General features: G+C 42.8%; 1 protein-coding gene across 2 annotated transcripts in view; it reads left to right on the forward strand.

The window, feature by feature from the left end:
* The first annotated feature begins 1,601 nt into the window (after positions 1-1,601).
* Positions 1,602-15,300, forward strand: part of myo6b (myosin VIb) — a 60,059-nt gene continuing 46,360 nt past the window's right edge. For both annotated transcript variants that reach the window (XM_056295237.1, XM_056295238.1), the window contains exons 1-9: positions 1,602-1,720; positions 7,433-7,580; positions 9,808-9,877; positions 10,012-10,085; positions 11,658-11,787; positions 12,211-12,316; positions 12,570-12,625; positions 12,742-12,839; positions 13,495-13,659. In XM_056295237.1, coding sequence (XP_056151212.1) covers positions 7,464-7,580; positions 9,808-9,877; positions 10,012-10,085; positions 11,658-11,787; positions 12,211-12,316; positions 12,570-12,625; positions 12,742-12,839; positions 13,495-13,659 — 816 coding nt within the window. In that variant the 5' untranslated portion in view covers positions 1,602-1,720; positions 7,433-7,463. The remainder of the gene's footprint in view (positions 1,721-7,432; positions 7,581-9,807; positions 9,878-10,011; positions 10,086-11,657; positions 11,788-12,210; positions 12,317-12,569; positions 12,626-12,741; positions 12,840-13,494; positions 13,660-15,300) is intronic.

Genomic DNA, 15,300 nt, shown 5'->3' on the forward strand with positions numbered 1-15,300 from the left:
AACTGAGGTCAGACATGCAGATCTCTCCCAGAGAGAAATATTCCTTCCTTTGAATGATTTGCAGAGCTTCACTCTTCATCATCCCCAGAACTGTTGCAAATTGATGCAGTTTCAAGGTCCATTAGTAATTCCAATTCCAATTCCAATTTCAATGCTGCTTGTGTGCCCCATTTGCATGGACACCATATGTGCAGCATTTCTGTCCTTCTGTCATTTCCTATAAAGCACGCCGGTTTCTGACGAAGAGCTGTTGAGTACAGAGCTGGCATTTCTTCCGCTGTTGCTACCTCCTGCGTTTTGCCCTCTGTACATTGAGTTGGCCTTAAATGATGCAGCCAGGTATTCTGCAGTTTCCTCATTACGCCACATGGTGAAGCCAGTGATCACTAAAGGATCATAGTTGGGCTGTAAAATGAAGAGAGGGAAGAAGCGCCATTAAAACAATCACATGGTAACCTCTAATGAAAAAAAACAATTAGCTGTTTTGTTGTATTGTGACAATGAAACAAAACAAAAAAAGTGTGGGAATTCAATTGGTGAAAAAAAAACGAGAGAAAGAAACCAGAAAACGTATCCTCAAACTTGAAGCGCGTTAGTGAATAGTTCTGCAGTGCCAGGCCTAATGAATTCCAGGCAAAATCTCTCACCCATAACGACCTGAAAAGAAAGGCTAAATTCACAGTGACAAGAACAGTTGACTGGCAACTGTTAATCACTGCTCATTCTGTCCTTTCCTGGTGTCCCATTCCTCATAAAATGGCGTCTGATGAGCTGAGAGGGGTGTTGACTGTCATTCAAAAGCTCTCCTTCGTTGTGTTTACTGAGAGTATATATTTTGATGTTGGGGTTTTAAAAAAGTACATTGAAAATAAAATGTGCATGCAAGCTTTTGATTTGGATGTTGTCCCTGCTACCTTTTCCCCTGTGTATCATCTTAAATGTCCTACAATTAATAACTTGGCATAATGACACCGAGGGTTTTTTAAGTGCGTGACATTTAATTTAACATGTGCGCAATAAATGTCACGTCAGTGTTTACATGCTTTCAGCTTGCAGGTAATCAGATAGGCTCCAACGCATGGGTATCAAATGCCCTAATTAGATTTACAAACCCAGTGGCGGCTTTCAATAGTGGATTGGGTGTCTCCTTCAAAAATCCCCCAAAAGTTTTACATTACCAGACTTTGAAATATTCACGAGTCTCAGGGCAGCTGGCTGTTTCATTGCTGTTACGTTGCAGCCACTGAAGTGGTAGTGGCATGTACGTTTTATGACTATATATATATATATATATATATCTCACCATGTAACTTTTTATTTTGTTTGTTTACCAACAACGTCAAGCTAAATTCCTAGTGCATGCAATGCACATGGGAATAAAATAATTTCTGATTATGATTTTTATATGAACAAAAGATTCCACCATTTATTTCATACAAACTCAAAATTTTCGCTCTCAAATTTCAACCCTTCTCCCACGCAGAACCTACTACGTATTCACACTCAGCAAATAAACTGCAGCGCCAACGTGAAGCGTAAAGGGGGCGTATACAGCGGGAGTGACGTCATCCCCTCCTCCTCCGTCTGTCATCCAGCCTGGAGCCTCATCACGCCCGCCGGAGACCGAGCGAAACCGGAATAAATCATCCCGCCGAGCCGTATGAGGGAACTCCATAGCTGTCACTTGTGCCCTACTCTGATCATCTCAAGAGCGCTCATCGTAAGTGGCTCCTCGTTCTGTCTTGAGTAGGACTTTTCTTGCTTTTATCTACACTTGCTTTTCAGCCGATAGCCAGGGCCGGACTACAAACACAGTAGCTCGCGTCTGTGGCGTGTGCGTCTGTGAGGGAAGGAGCCGTTACTGTAGCCGTCTGTCAATACTTTTATTATTACTTGATCTAATCCCATAGACAATACATGCCCTTAGCCTGAATTAACGGCGTATGCTGCCGGACCGCTACAATAGCCATGATTACTTATTCACAAGGGGGGGGGGGGTTAGTCTGCCCTGTTGGCAAACGCCAACCTGTAACCTATTAATTGTCGACGTGTTTATGTTAACTATTCACCTTATTTAAATTGACTACTAGCACTCAGTCAGTAATGAGAAATGCCATCAACACGTCCAATCTACCGCACTATTTCTGAGCAGATTCGTTTCAACGAAAAATCTCCTTGCGTTGTATTCACGCAGCTGAAGTTGGTTAACTTTGTTGTGACATTAAATGAAACGCTTCACACTGTGTAATTGCGTGCTTTGCTTGATATCCTGTTGGCTCACTCTAGATATCCAATGTATTTTCCATATCCTTTTGCCTTGGAGGGAACAGGAAACACTATGTCCACTACATTTACAGGATGCTGTGTGTGTGTGTGTGTGTGTGTGTGTGTGTGTGTGTGTGTGTGTGTGTGTGTGTGTGTGTGTTCTATATGTTTCTCTGTTTGTGTGTGTGTGTGTGTGTGTGTGTGTGTGAGAGAGAGAGAGAGAGAGAGAGAGAGAGAGAGAGAGAGAGAGAGAGAGAGAGAGAGAGAGAGACCCCTCTGATTTCCCTTGTCCCTGACCACAGCCTTTATCTACCAGCCCTAGATCTTCCTACTGCAGTCCTGACAGCCGTCTTCACCTCTGCTGTGGATTAGGGTCAAATACTAAGAGGATTTAATGCAGAGTCAAAGTTGCCCATGTGTGTCTGTTTGTAGTTCTTTAATTGTCCTGTCCTGAGTCATGTGGACATTTTGATCGTTTTTAACTTGCTTAGTAATGAACCTAAGTTGCCTTAAGTAATGGTGTGAAAGTTAAACGTCCTGAGGTATGGGAATTTCAAAATCGCATTCATTCAAAAAGCTAAACTTATATTGTGATGATGGATAGAAAACTGGTTGAACTGTGGCTTTTTTTCCACGCAGCAGAGTAAAGCTAACAACATGCCCTCGGTAGTCCCGTTCCTAAACCCAGCAGGCTTACATGGCTCGTCTCTGCACTAGTCAGATGCTCACTTGTCGTGAGTTATGTTTGACCCTGCAAGTACTTCCTGTTGATATGATAATCATGTTTTAATGTAGGGAAGGGTGGGAAACTTTTTGAATAAGTATTTAGATGACAAAGTGTATCTGCGGGATATTCTGAACCTTGATTCCACACACTTGCAGACCGGAGATCAAAAACTCATGTATTTATTTAAAATAAATATAGAAACCCCTAGAACTCGCTGGAGGGACTACATGTCCAAAAACCTCCAATTTTACTGCATGAATATTGCATCCTGTTTACAATTCAGTTGCACATGAGGACTAAGTGAATGGCCATATTTGACACTAGTGCCTGGGTGGTTTTTTGTTTAATCACAATAATCATGGGGAATTTTACACAATATCGATCAGGATATCTGCTCACATGTGCAAAAATACCACGTTTAAGGTTCATCATGTTGAACCGTTTGGTTATGTTGAGTAGAATGTCTAACCAGTACTAGTTTTCAAATAAAACTCATTCTGTCAGAAATTTTGGGTAAAAGACTCTCGTTATCATTAATTTAGACACAAAAAAATTTATTGGGATAAGCGGCTTGGATAATGGAATGGAAATGAATATATCTGAATTTCATACTGACATAATACCATTGAAAGATGTTAAGCAATAATATTGAGTTACTACCTAGTGCTACAAGGAACTCGCCTGTATGGATTTGACTCTACCTGACAGTATGCACTTAGCACGGGTCCGAGGCATTACAAGGTGAGGTGGCTCAAAGCTCTACTGGACTGCCTAAACTGCTGATTGACTCTAATCGGTGTTTTAGAATCTGATGTGAGTGTTGACCTCTAATGCCTGTCACTTATAGAACAGCTTGGACAAGGTTCCCAGGCTGGGAGACACACACACACACCCTCACTAAAGTCACCTGCAAGCCAGACTCACACAGGCTCTTCTGTTGAGGGAGAGAACATGGTACCTTTACTCGTGTATTCAGAAATTGGTCTTGTCTTTGATTATTATAGTCCAGTCATTCCCTGATTGGGAAGGTGCGGTGGATTTTGAACTAGCCATACAGTTCCTGTGTGGCCTACATAGACCTACTCAGTCAACAGGGTAACCTCATTTTGAGGTTATTTGGTTCTAGTTCTGGCCTTGATAGTGGATCAGTCCTTTGATGTTAGAAATATTCCTCCACTTTAACTGTTAGCTAACATTTAACAAAGACACCTGTCGTAAACGGGGTCATTATCATGGTAGTGGTGTAATAATAGAGAGGCCATATAATGTCATATTGAGGTGTCATTGTTCTTACCTAACATCAACTGTCACAAGCTTTTTATATAAACGAGCACAGATATTGTATTGGTGTGACCCTCAGTTTGCATCTCATTTTGAATTATATAGTGGTGTACTTTAGATGTATACATTATGCACATATCCATTCCAAGATTGTGCTAATTGCTTTCATAATCTGTAGGTTGCAAACTGTGTGATGTACAGTCTCGGCTGATAACCAGTGAGCACATTGTAGGTCAAGGGGATTTATCAGCCAGACTCAATGTGCCGTCTCCTGGTAGATGAGCTGATATTGCTGCAGAGCAATCACACCCATCTCCTCTAGATGATAAGAGTTTTTGTTGAGCTTTGGGCTAACATGCTAGCCAATGGTAAACAAAGTGTGAAGTCAGTAAAGTGCACAGTGACTAGGACTAACCAAATGAATGTCTTTCAATTATAATACGGCATACCTGGAATTGTTGAATATTTCCCTATTTATGTTTTTTTTTAATAATTTGAGCCAGTTTTTGAAAAGAATAAACTCTTTAAGGAGCAACAAACTGGGTTAACCCAAGGTCCATCAATGGATGAAGTTTGCATAATCTGGACCACGGTTAAACTGTGATTTGGTGCACTATTTAATAATGGGCAATCCTTTGTTCAGGAAGAAGGAACTGGTTGGCTGGTTTTCCAAAGAAGTTGAGTATTGCTGCTTGTAAGTCAGAACAGAGTGAATAACATTTAGCCCACCCTTGGCTTGTAATGCTTGTCAGCTAGGTTGGAATGTTGGTTTGAATTGATAAGTCCCATGCATATAGGGGATGTGGGAACAAAAATACTAAGCCAAAATGAATTTAATATTGCAGCATCTCTTCTGAGCTGCAATACTGAAGCTCAGTCAGTAGATGCTGTGATGATGTTTGAGTCGATGATTACTGCCTCTCCAAATGTTTGAATGTGAACTGTTTGATTGTTTACTCGGAAGCATACTCGTGTTTCAAGTTTCTGCAACACATGGGGCAGAAAATGAATACCTTTTGTTGCACATTTTCTTTGGATTATTGCAGCTTTCACGTTTTACAGTCAATAAAAGGAGATAGAGCATTAGAACAATTGCAATATCAATATAGTGATATTTGAAAAATTGCAATATTCAGCAAATTGGAACTGAAATACCATTGTAATGTTGAATCAGGAAGTATCTGCTGGGAGTTTCAAGACAAATCCGGGTCCAAAAGTAAGGTCATTGATCCAGTAGTGAAGTTGATGAGCTAATGTAGCAGGTGAACTTTAGTCCTCACCAAAGGATGCATCAGCAGTTTCCAGTCCATCAACTCGCTAACATTTGACCTCAATCCCTAAAGCTCATTAAATACTCAATCAGAAGGTCAGCACTTTTACTCTAAGGAAACTCACTGGTTGAAGGCTTACATTGATACACACAGCGATGCAAACACGGCTTTTACATTTGTCAGCTAGTGCTCAGAGATTGGAGGGATGGGTTTACTGGTTTCTCTAGAAATGATCCAGGGCTCTATATAGCATGTAGTACATTCACTACTTGTGGCTATTGGCTGTTCAGTCAAAAATGGTGAGATGCATATATCGAGGCATTTACAGGTTTAATGCATGCCTAATATACTTTTGTATGGGTGTTAATATTGCTATTTTTGGTATGGTTACATCCCTTTTCAGACAGGGGTAATCTTGTTAATTCTCCACTTTACCAAAGATACATCTGCTGCTCTTGGTTATAATCTTCTGTTTTTATTCCAGTCTCGAGGATCTAAAGTAGGGCATAAATCTGTAAAAATGTTGCAAAAATAAACTGTCCACTGGATAGCTTGGCAACCTGAAATGGTATTACTCAAATTCAGGTTAATGGGCAACATGGAAACTTGCTGCACAGATTGTTTTGATCCATGCGCCGTTTACCAGCATGATTAGTCACACTAACATGGGTACGATCACGGGAAGGAAGCAGCAAGTGCATATCATAAACCCTAATCTGATGATGGTTGCAAAAGGGAGGGCAGTGATGCAGAAAAAAAGACACCCACACCATGAATGAATGTTTTCTTAGGAATCTAGTCAGCAATTAAATCAGATTGACCCCCAGTTGTTTTTGATTAGCCACAGGGTCATGAAGAAAAAGGACTGTTAAATACAGAAAAACCAGGTGATAGACAGAGGCCAAATCCTTTTTACAAAGAAACCTTGCCATTCATCAGGGCACTGTATGGATTTAAGATGATTGAAGACTTGAACAACAAAACAGTAGTTAGGAACTAATACTGCATAAGGCTGCTAGTAGTGGATCAGAAGCCATTAGCAGAGACAAGGCACAGTAACTACTCCAGTAGCACTGGAACTACTTAAAATTACATAGTGTATAGAGCATCCAGGTAGCGTAGCAGTCTATTCCGTTGCCTACCGACACAGGGATCAGCGGTTCGAATCCCTGTGTTACTTCCGGCTTGGTCGGCCATCCGTACAAACACAATTGGCCGTGTCTGCGGCTGGGAAGCCAGCGGTGGGTATGTGTCGTGGTCGCTGCACTAGCGCCTCCTCTGGTTGGTCGGGGTACCTGTTCGGGAGGAGGGGGACCTGGGGGGAATAGTGTGATCCTCCCACGTGCTACGTCCCCCTGGCGAAACTCCTCACTGTGAGGTGAAAAGAAGCGGCTGGTGACTCCACATGTATCAGCAGAGGCATGTGGTAGTCTGCAGCCCTCCCTGGATCAGCAGAGGGGTTGAAGCAGCGACTGGGACGGCTCGGAAGAGTGGGGTAATTGGCCAAGTACAATTGGGGAGAACAAGGGGGGGGGGGGATCAAAAAAAAATTTTTTTTACATTATGTAGGTATTGTATACGTCACCGTATACTATATCATCCATAGGGTTAGTGGTTGTGTCAGGAAGGGCATCCGACTTAAAATTTTGCTAAATCATTATGCGGATTGACCAGACCGCCATCAGTGCTGTGCCCTCACAGGGTACCGATGGAAACTATCAAATCCACTGTGGCGACTCCTGGGAAACAGGGAACAAGCCGAAAGAAGAATATTTATTGTATACTTCACATGTCCATGAACTGCTGTAATGTTCTGCCCTGACCTGTCCTATTCCCTATACTCTTTCTGACATGATTCCCTCACGTCGCCCCCTTATTCACCACCAAGAACGTGCTACTGTGCTGCCTGGGGGAGAGCAATGGAGGATGGGAAGCCAGTGTGGGCACCCCACCCCAGCGACGGGTTCCAGCTGGGCATGATTGTTGACATAGGAGCCGACACACTCACCATCGAACCACTGAAGCAGAGGGGCAAGGTAGGTCATCTCACACACACACAAACACTATTTATCTCTCCATACAGAACTGTGATGACTCCTGTTTCAATTGAGAAAGAGTTGAGGAAAGGTGGTTGTTGCCACACCAACGCCTTATGGCTAGCATCCTCCTTCACACCCTTTTTCTCAAAACATGCAAAAGTGCATGCACACAGTCCTAAAAAACTCACATACCCATGAGTCGACATATTTTCTCAGTGCTTTTGTGGATGTTTGCATCATTCAAGTATTAAGTTGAAAGGACATTACAACAGCAGCTTAGACTCGTGCCGAACCCTGTGCCTGAAAGTGCTGCCACATACAATAACATCTATATGTATGTGGCAGAAAAAAGAACCGTTGCCTAAATTGCAATTTAAGGCAGTAAGGCATGAGCACAACAATGCCTTAAATGTGAGAAACATGAGAGACAGCACACAAACAGAGTGTGACAATATACTGTGGCATGAATAAATGAAGAGCGCAGCAGCAGGTGTGCTGATTGTGTTGCCTGGAGTCGGTCATTAGGTGGAGAGGGCCACCTGTTGCACCCGAGCCTCCAAATTTCCCCAGTGTGCACCGCCTTAGCCAGAGATACAAACAGCATGCCGATGTTGATAACTAACTTGCAACAGTCTCCTCTGAATTTATTTATTTTCTCTCCCCCCAAGTCACTCTCGGAAGGATCTGCACACGTTTGCACATTTGCTGGAATTCCACCTCATTTGGCATTCCTCTGAGTTTGAATTAACATCAGCGCCAGATGCAGAGTGAAGAGCTGGGGCTCATGCTCACTGCACAGGGCCCAGCTCCATCCAGTGCAGGGATGAAAGGCCCATTGAGCATCATCTTTACTGCCGAGTTGAGCTCATTAGAGCCTCATCTCGGTACATGACCCTGAACTAGAGACAGCCTGACGGTGCCCACTGCTGGGGCATTGCTTTGTCCACTTCATTTGTCAGACATTTCATACACGGTTGTTATTGTGGCTGTTGGTCTCTTTTTTTTTCTTTTTTTTTTTTTAGCCATAGAAGCAAGCACACAAAGCGCATTCTGTCTGTGGTTACAGTCTGTTAATAGCTGTGAACTACATGCCAATAGCTCAGACATGCCTGTGCACAGACCCACAGGCACACTCACTCACACACACACATTGCTAGAGATACAGAATGTGTCATGAATACTGTATTTACAGGGCTGGAGAGGATAAGTGTACTGATACGTGAAGATATAATGAAATGGACAACTGTGTGGTATTTAACAGCTTACTTCTCCTGATCAGCTCACCGAGACACTAAACACCTATGTGCTTTGTTGCTTTTTGAGATTTACAATCAGTTACTGCTGTGGACCCATTTGTAACCAAGCAAAGTTTACTTAGTACAGCACATTTCACAGAGCAAGGTCACAAAGTCCTTCATGAGAGTAAAATTGTTAAAAATAAGATCATAAAACAAGAAAAAAAATTAAATATAGATATGTGCCATGGCGAAGGTGTTTTTGATAACAGAGCAGTTCCCACAAGATCTCCGCAGAGCACCATCTTAGTCTTTCTTCTACCACATGTACTATGCACACACTCACATACACAGACACAGACAGACACAAACAGACACAAACACATACACACACACACACACACTCACTGTCTTGCTCACATACACACAACCCATACATACAGATATGTGCACACACACACACTCGGGTGCTCAGATCCTGTTGCTGTCCCACCAAATTATTCATTATCCTGCCATGTCGTTCCTTGTTTCTCTCACAGCCGGCTTGTTCCATTGACTCTGTTTCCATTAAGTCAGACTGCAGAACAATAGCGTGTGAATATCAGTAACTAATTTAGTTTGGGAACATGTGGCAGCGAACATTATTGCGGTGATCTTTTAAGCACGATGAATGATTAATGTCTGTGCACGCTTGTTTGTCCCTTTTTTTTTTAGTCATTTGATGTTTGTGTCTGTGTTTTTACAACGCTGCTGAACATTTGTTTTGTGTTATGAGCTTTTGCAAATGTGCAAAGTTGAACTTAAGCAAGATCTGTTGAATAGCGATTATGTCAGTGCACGCTGTGTCATAGTGGCGTGATGTAGTAAAACACACTATAGTTTGCAGACACATAAAACTGATTGCTGGAAGGTACACCACAGAAATCTTTGCAGCAAAGGGAAACATTTAAAACAACTTCTTTTTGTTTTTTGTTTTTTTCATCTTTCAGACCTTTCTTGCATCTATGAGCCAAGTCTTTCCTGCAGAAGATGATGTCAACAAGCATGTAGAGGACAACTGTGAGCTAACACTAGACTAATTTCCGAGAGAATTAAAAGCTTTTGTGTGGGGATTAAGTTGTCTGCATGATGAAGTGCATTTCGGGTGCAGTATCCCTTCAACATTGTTTATCCCCCCCCCCTTTTTTTTTAAGGTTCGCTGATGTACTTGAATGAAGCCACTCTTCTCAACAACGTCAGAGTGCGGTACAGTAAAGACCACATCTACGTACGTTTTCTTGATAGCCACTCTCTCTGTGTATACGGTAGCATCAACAGGAACATTGCATACATGTGTTTCGTTCGTTTACCCCATGACCCACTGCCATCCTGCTGCACCAAGAAAAGGTTAGAAGGATGATGGGTAACAGCAGAGAACGGCCCTGTCCTTACATCCCCGAGAGAATAGCGTCAGATAATTAAGAGGGAGGAAAGGCGACCGAGGGGTCACTCAGTCAAGACTGGCCAACCCTATCCAGATCTTAGTCACTCTACTTAGGAAATGAGTGACAGCTGGTAGAGGCACAAAGACGGTAGAGGGGAAGGCTAGACAGGGTGTGCCTCACCAATCTTAATTTAGCCTCATGCCGCTGCTTTCCCTCTGTCTGTAAGCTGTTAACTTGATGTGGGAAACAGAATATTTGCAGGGCTTCTACACATCCTGGAAAACCTGGAAATTTGTAGCTTTCTGGAATAGCTTTCTGGTCGAGGAAAGCACCAGATACAATTGATCAAATGTCTTGGAGATATTATTAAGGTCATGGGAAATCATCGCTAGATTATAAAATTGTATTTTTACCCACTGAGATGGCATATTTTTAGCGCAATATTTAGCTGAGATCACATTTTACTCTGGATATATTTAGCCATTGAGATTGCACGTCAGCCCCTCTCCAGGAATTTGGTACCAAAGCCCATGCTATGTGTGGAGGTGAGCCCGACTATATCTAGTTGGTACTGCTCTACCTCCCGAACCAGCTCAGGCTCTTTCCCTGCCAGAAAGGTGACATTCCACATCCTGAGGACCAGTCTGCAATGCCGGAAGTCAGCACGCCCCTGTCCCCGCCTTTGCCTGCCGCCCAGCCTGCATTGCACCCTACCCCAATGCTCATCCCTGCAGGTGGTGGGTCCATGGGGTCACAGAGCCCAGACATCCTCCGTAGGGTGTCTAGGCTCAGCCTTAGAGTGAGGAGCTTGGACATGCGGAGGGAGCTCGGAGTAGAGCCGCTGCTCCTTTGTGTCGAAAGGAGCCAGTTGAGGTGGTTCGGACATCTGATTAGGATGCCTCCTGAGCGCCTTCCTTTGGAGGTTTTCCAGGCACATCCAACTGGGAGGAGACCCCGGGGTAGACCCAGAACTTGCTGGAGGGACTACATGTCCAGTCTGGCCTGGGAATGCCTTGGGATCCCCCAGAAGTTGCTGGAGAGTGTTGCTGGGGAGAGGGATGTCTGGAGTGTCCTACTTAGCCTGGTGCCACCACGACCCAACCGCAAAGAAGCAGCTGATGATGAGATGAGATTGCACGTCAACATTTGAAGTTTAGGGAGTGTATTCTGTGACCGGCTAAAAGTTACTCGGTCCATTCAGAAGCTGTTGAAGCCTCCTCTGATGGTTGATACCGAACCTTCCATGATCGACAGCCGTCATGTATATCCAAGCGAAAGTCATGAAAAATGCCACTGGAAAGTCCTGGAAAATAATTTCCTAAAAAAAGAGTGGAATCCCTGGCTTGGAACGTTGTTACCTGAAACCCTCTCTGAATGTTTCAACTTATTTATGCTTGTGTTTACTTTCCTCACAGACATACGTAGCCAACATCTTAATAGCTGTAAACCCGTACTATGACATTCCCAAGCTATACGCCGCCGAGACCATCAAGTCATACCGGGGGAAGTCCCTCGGCACCCTTCCGCCTCACGTCTACGCTATCGGTGAGAAGTCCAAGCTCACAGCTTAGAATCGGTGATGCCGGGTAGCATAAAATATTACTACAAAATATTGTATGACTTCAGTGAGTATTGGAGGGCTATGTTGAAAACACATTACCCTCTAATTAAATGATATTGTTGCAATTAGCAGCGCCTTTGTAAATAAGTTTGCTGCTATGATGTCAACTCCTTTAACCTCTTCTTTTGGAAATGTATGAATCACTTTTGGAAGAATAAGAAATACAGTGAAATGGGAATTTTTTTGCCATAACTATTAGAAATTGCATGGATTTAAAAGTAATTTGCGATTTTTAGCACTTGCAAGCAACCTCTTCAGCTAAGACAGTGGACTAGATGTACTTCTTGTATGTACAGCTGATTGCATAAAGTTGATAAATCAATGGTATGTTTGTTTTTCTCTCGTAGCCGACAAAGCCTACCGGGACATGAAAGTTCTGAAAATTAGCCAGTCCATCATAGTTTCTGGTGAATCTGGTGCTGGAAAGACAGAAAACACCAAATTTATCCTCAGGTATGGAGAAAAGATGTGATGCAGAGTTTTCAGACTCTGAGATGGTGAAACCAAGTTGTTTTTAGTTGTATTTGTGTTCAGTACTATAACACACTATATTTGACATTTCAGTGCACTTATTGAAGTCATTTTGGAATAGCTGTCATTGAATGTTGGCTTTATTTGTAGCCATATTAATGCACCATAATTAACTTCTGACACCAAACTTAAATACATCATCACTATAGTACTCATGTCACTCCCCATGCTGTAGATATCTGACCACATCATACGGAACGGGCCAGGATATTGATGAAAGAATTGTGGAAGGTAACTTACTGAAACAATAATAGCTTGTCATAAGTTCTACACTTAGGCCAGTGAAATGATGAATATTGACAGTTTTAATGAAGATAAAAATGTGAGGTTTCTAATTTAAACTTCAGCAAATCCCCTTCTCGAGGCCTTTGGAAATGCAAAGACTGTCCGAAATAATAACAGCAGCCGCTTTGGAAAGTTTGTGGAGATCCACTTCAACGAGAAGGTAATTTTTGAAAACGCAAGAAAAAAAAATTGGCAAAAAAGCATAAAAGTGGCATGATAGGGGGCGCCCGGGTGGCGTGGCAGTCTATTCTGTTGCCTACCAACACAGGGATTGCCGGTTCGAATCCCTGTGTTACCTCCGGCTTGGTCGGCGTCCCTACAGACACAATTGGCCGTGTCTGCGGGTGGGTAGCCAGATGTGGGTATGTTTCCTGGTCACTGCACTAGCTCCTTCTCTGGTTGGTCGGGGCGCCTGTTTGGGGGGGAGGGGGAACTGGGGGGAATAGCGTGATCCTCTCGTGCTACGTCCCCCTGGCGAAACTCCTCAATATCAGGTGAAAAGAAGCGGCTGGCGACTCCACATGTATCAGAGGAGGCATGTGGTAGTCTGCAGCCCTCCCCGGATCGGCAGAGGGGATGGAGCAGCGACCAGGACAGCTTGGAAGAGTGGGGTAATTGGCCGGATAGAATTGGGGAAAAAAAGGGTGGGGAAAAAAATCCAAAAGAAAAAATGGCATGATGTTATTTTGCATGGTAACATTTTTCACATTTCTTGTGCAAAACAATGTTTTCAAATTCATGGATTATCACTGACTATATGCTGGCTCTGTGGTCTGTTTCTAACCCGATTCTACTGTGTTTCTATGTGTTTCTAGAATGCAGTGGTGGGTGGGTTTGTATCCCATTACTTGCTGGAAAAGTCAAGGATCTGCATGCAGAGTAAAGAGGAGAGGAACTACCATATTTTCTACAGGCTGTGTGCCGGTGCCTCCGAGGATATCAAAAAGAGGCTGCACCTGGATTCTCCAGACAGCTTTAGGGTCAGTAGACTCAAACAGGTGCCAGGGTCTGCATTCATAAACCTTGCTGACCCAATTTTATATTTTGACCCAAGATATGTTAGGGCTGGGCGACATGGACAAAATCAGATATCACAATATGTTTTTACCGAATACATCGATATCGGTATGTTGACGATATTGTAGAGATGACTATTGGTGCGCTCACGAATGACATTTTTGATAAATGCTCATTAGTGATGCAGATATGATGTCCAAACAGATAGAGACAAATAATACAACAGCTAAAACAGTCTAATTGCATCTCTTTATTGTAATGCAGCCTTTAAAACCAGGAAAACACAACACTTAATGTCATATGAAGATATCCAAAATCTCAGATATCTAGTCTTATATCACGATATCGATATAATGACCGGCCCTAAGATATGTCTATCATCGACCCAACAAAGGTCTTACACTTGCATGCATATTTCCCTTGCACCTGCACTCTTCTATACCTTTACTTACCTTACACTCTTAGTACCCTTTTTGTTTTACTTGGGAATACAGAGCAGGTTTGATCCTTTTGTTGCAGAAGAACAGTATTCGCAATCCAAACCAGAGCTTAACTCTGTGCCCTTTCAAATGTTTTGGTGCCTTAAAAGTACTCTGGTGTCTCATCCATACACAGACTAATTGTTCGGCAAAACCCAGTGGATAAAACGAACCCTGCTACACCAGTATGATATATTGCATGATCTGCAAACTCTCACTGTTTGCCTACTTCAGAAGCTGCAAATACCCCGAGCGTGTGAACACAGTGACCTCTATGGCTGATTGATTTCTTTGAGAGAGGGCTGGAGGGAAACTCAAATCAGATAGCGGGTCATACTCTGCCAACATTCTTTGGTCACAAAGCAAATTGCATTCATACAAAAATGGATTAGATAAAGGATACATTTCAAAAACTGTCCAGGAGTTCAGTTTCAGTATTTGCATGGTTTAATTTATTTCTTTTTTTGCATGCATGCATGCATGCATGCATTATTGTTGGCGATATCACTGAAATCTAGCCTCATTTAACTGATGCATGGATAAATTGTTTTGCATGAACATGGGTCGGTAATTCAGTTCAAGCCTGCTAGATGTGCTAAGAGCTGGTTATTAGTAAAATGGGTTAGTGACACTTAACTGAATTGTCGCTCATAGGGAAATCAAACTGTGCTCTGTAGTGCTACATTGAGAAATCAGTGCTTTCATATCAGAGGGTGAAAAGGTGTTTATCCATGTCTTTGTTGTTTTGCATGCCCTCAAAGGCAACACTTATCAGAATAATAAGCAGCTCTAGCTGCTTTTTATCACCATGTCATTGTATCAAGTCCCAGCGGTGACACGCACATCAACAGAGGTAATTACCTCAGCAGCGATCCAGTCAACTGTGAAGCAATATTAGGAGACAAAGTTAATCTTTCAGGTGAGGCGAAAAAATAATAACACTCCCGTCACACAGGTATCCTCAGCAAGAAAAAAAGGATACGTGAAAGTCATGTGTCTGAAATAAAATTGACAAAATATTAAGGGGTCCGGGTAGCATAGCGGTCTATTCTGTTACCTACCAACAACCTCTGGCTTGGTCGGGCGTCCCTACAGGCACAATTGGCCATGTCTGCGGCTGGGAAG

Source organism: Lampris incognitus, chromosome 16, assembly GCF_029633865.1.
Source record: "Lampris incognitus isolate fLamInc1 chromosome 16, fLamInc1.hap2, whole genome shotgun sequence".
In the NCBI taxonomy this organism is placed as follows: Eukaryota; Metazoa; Chordata; class Actinopteri; order Lampriformes; family Lampridae; genus Lampris; species Lampris incognitus.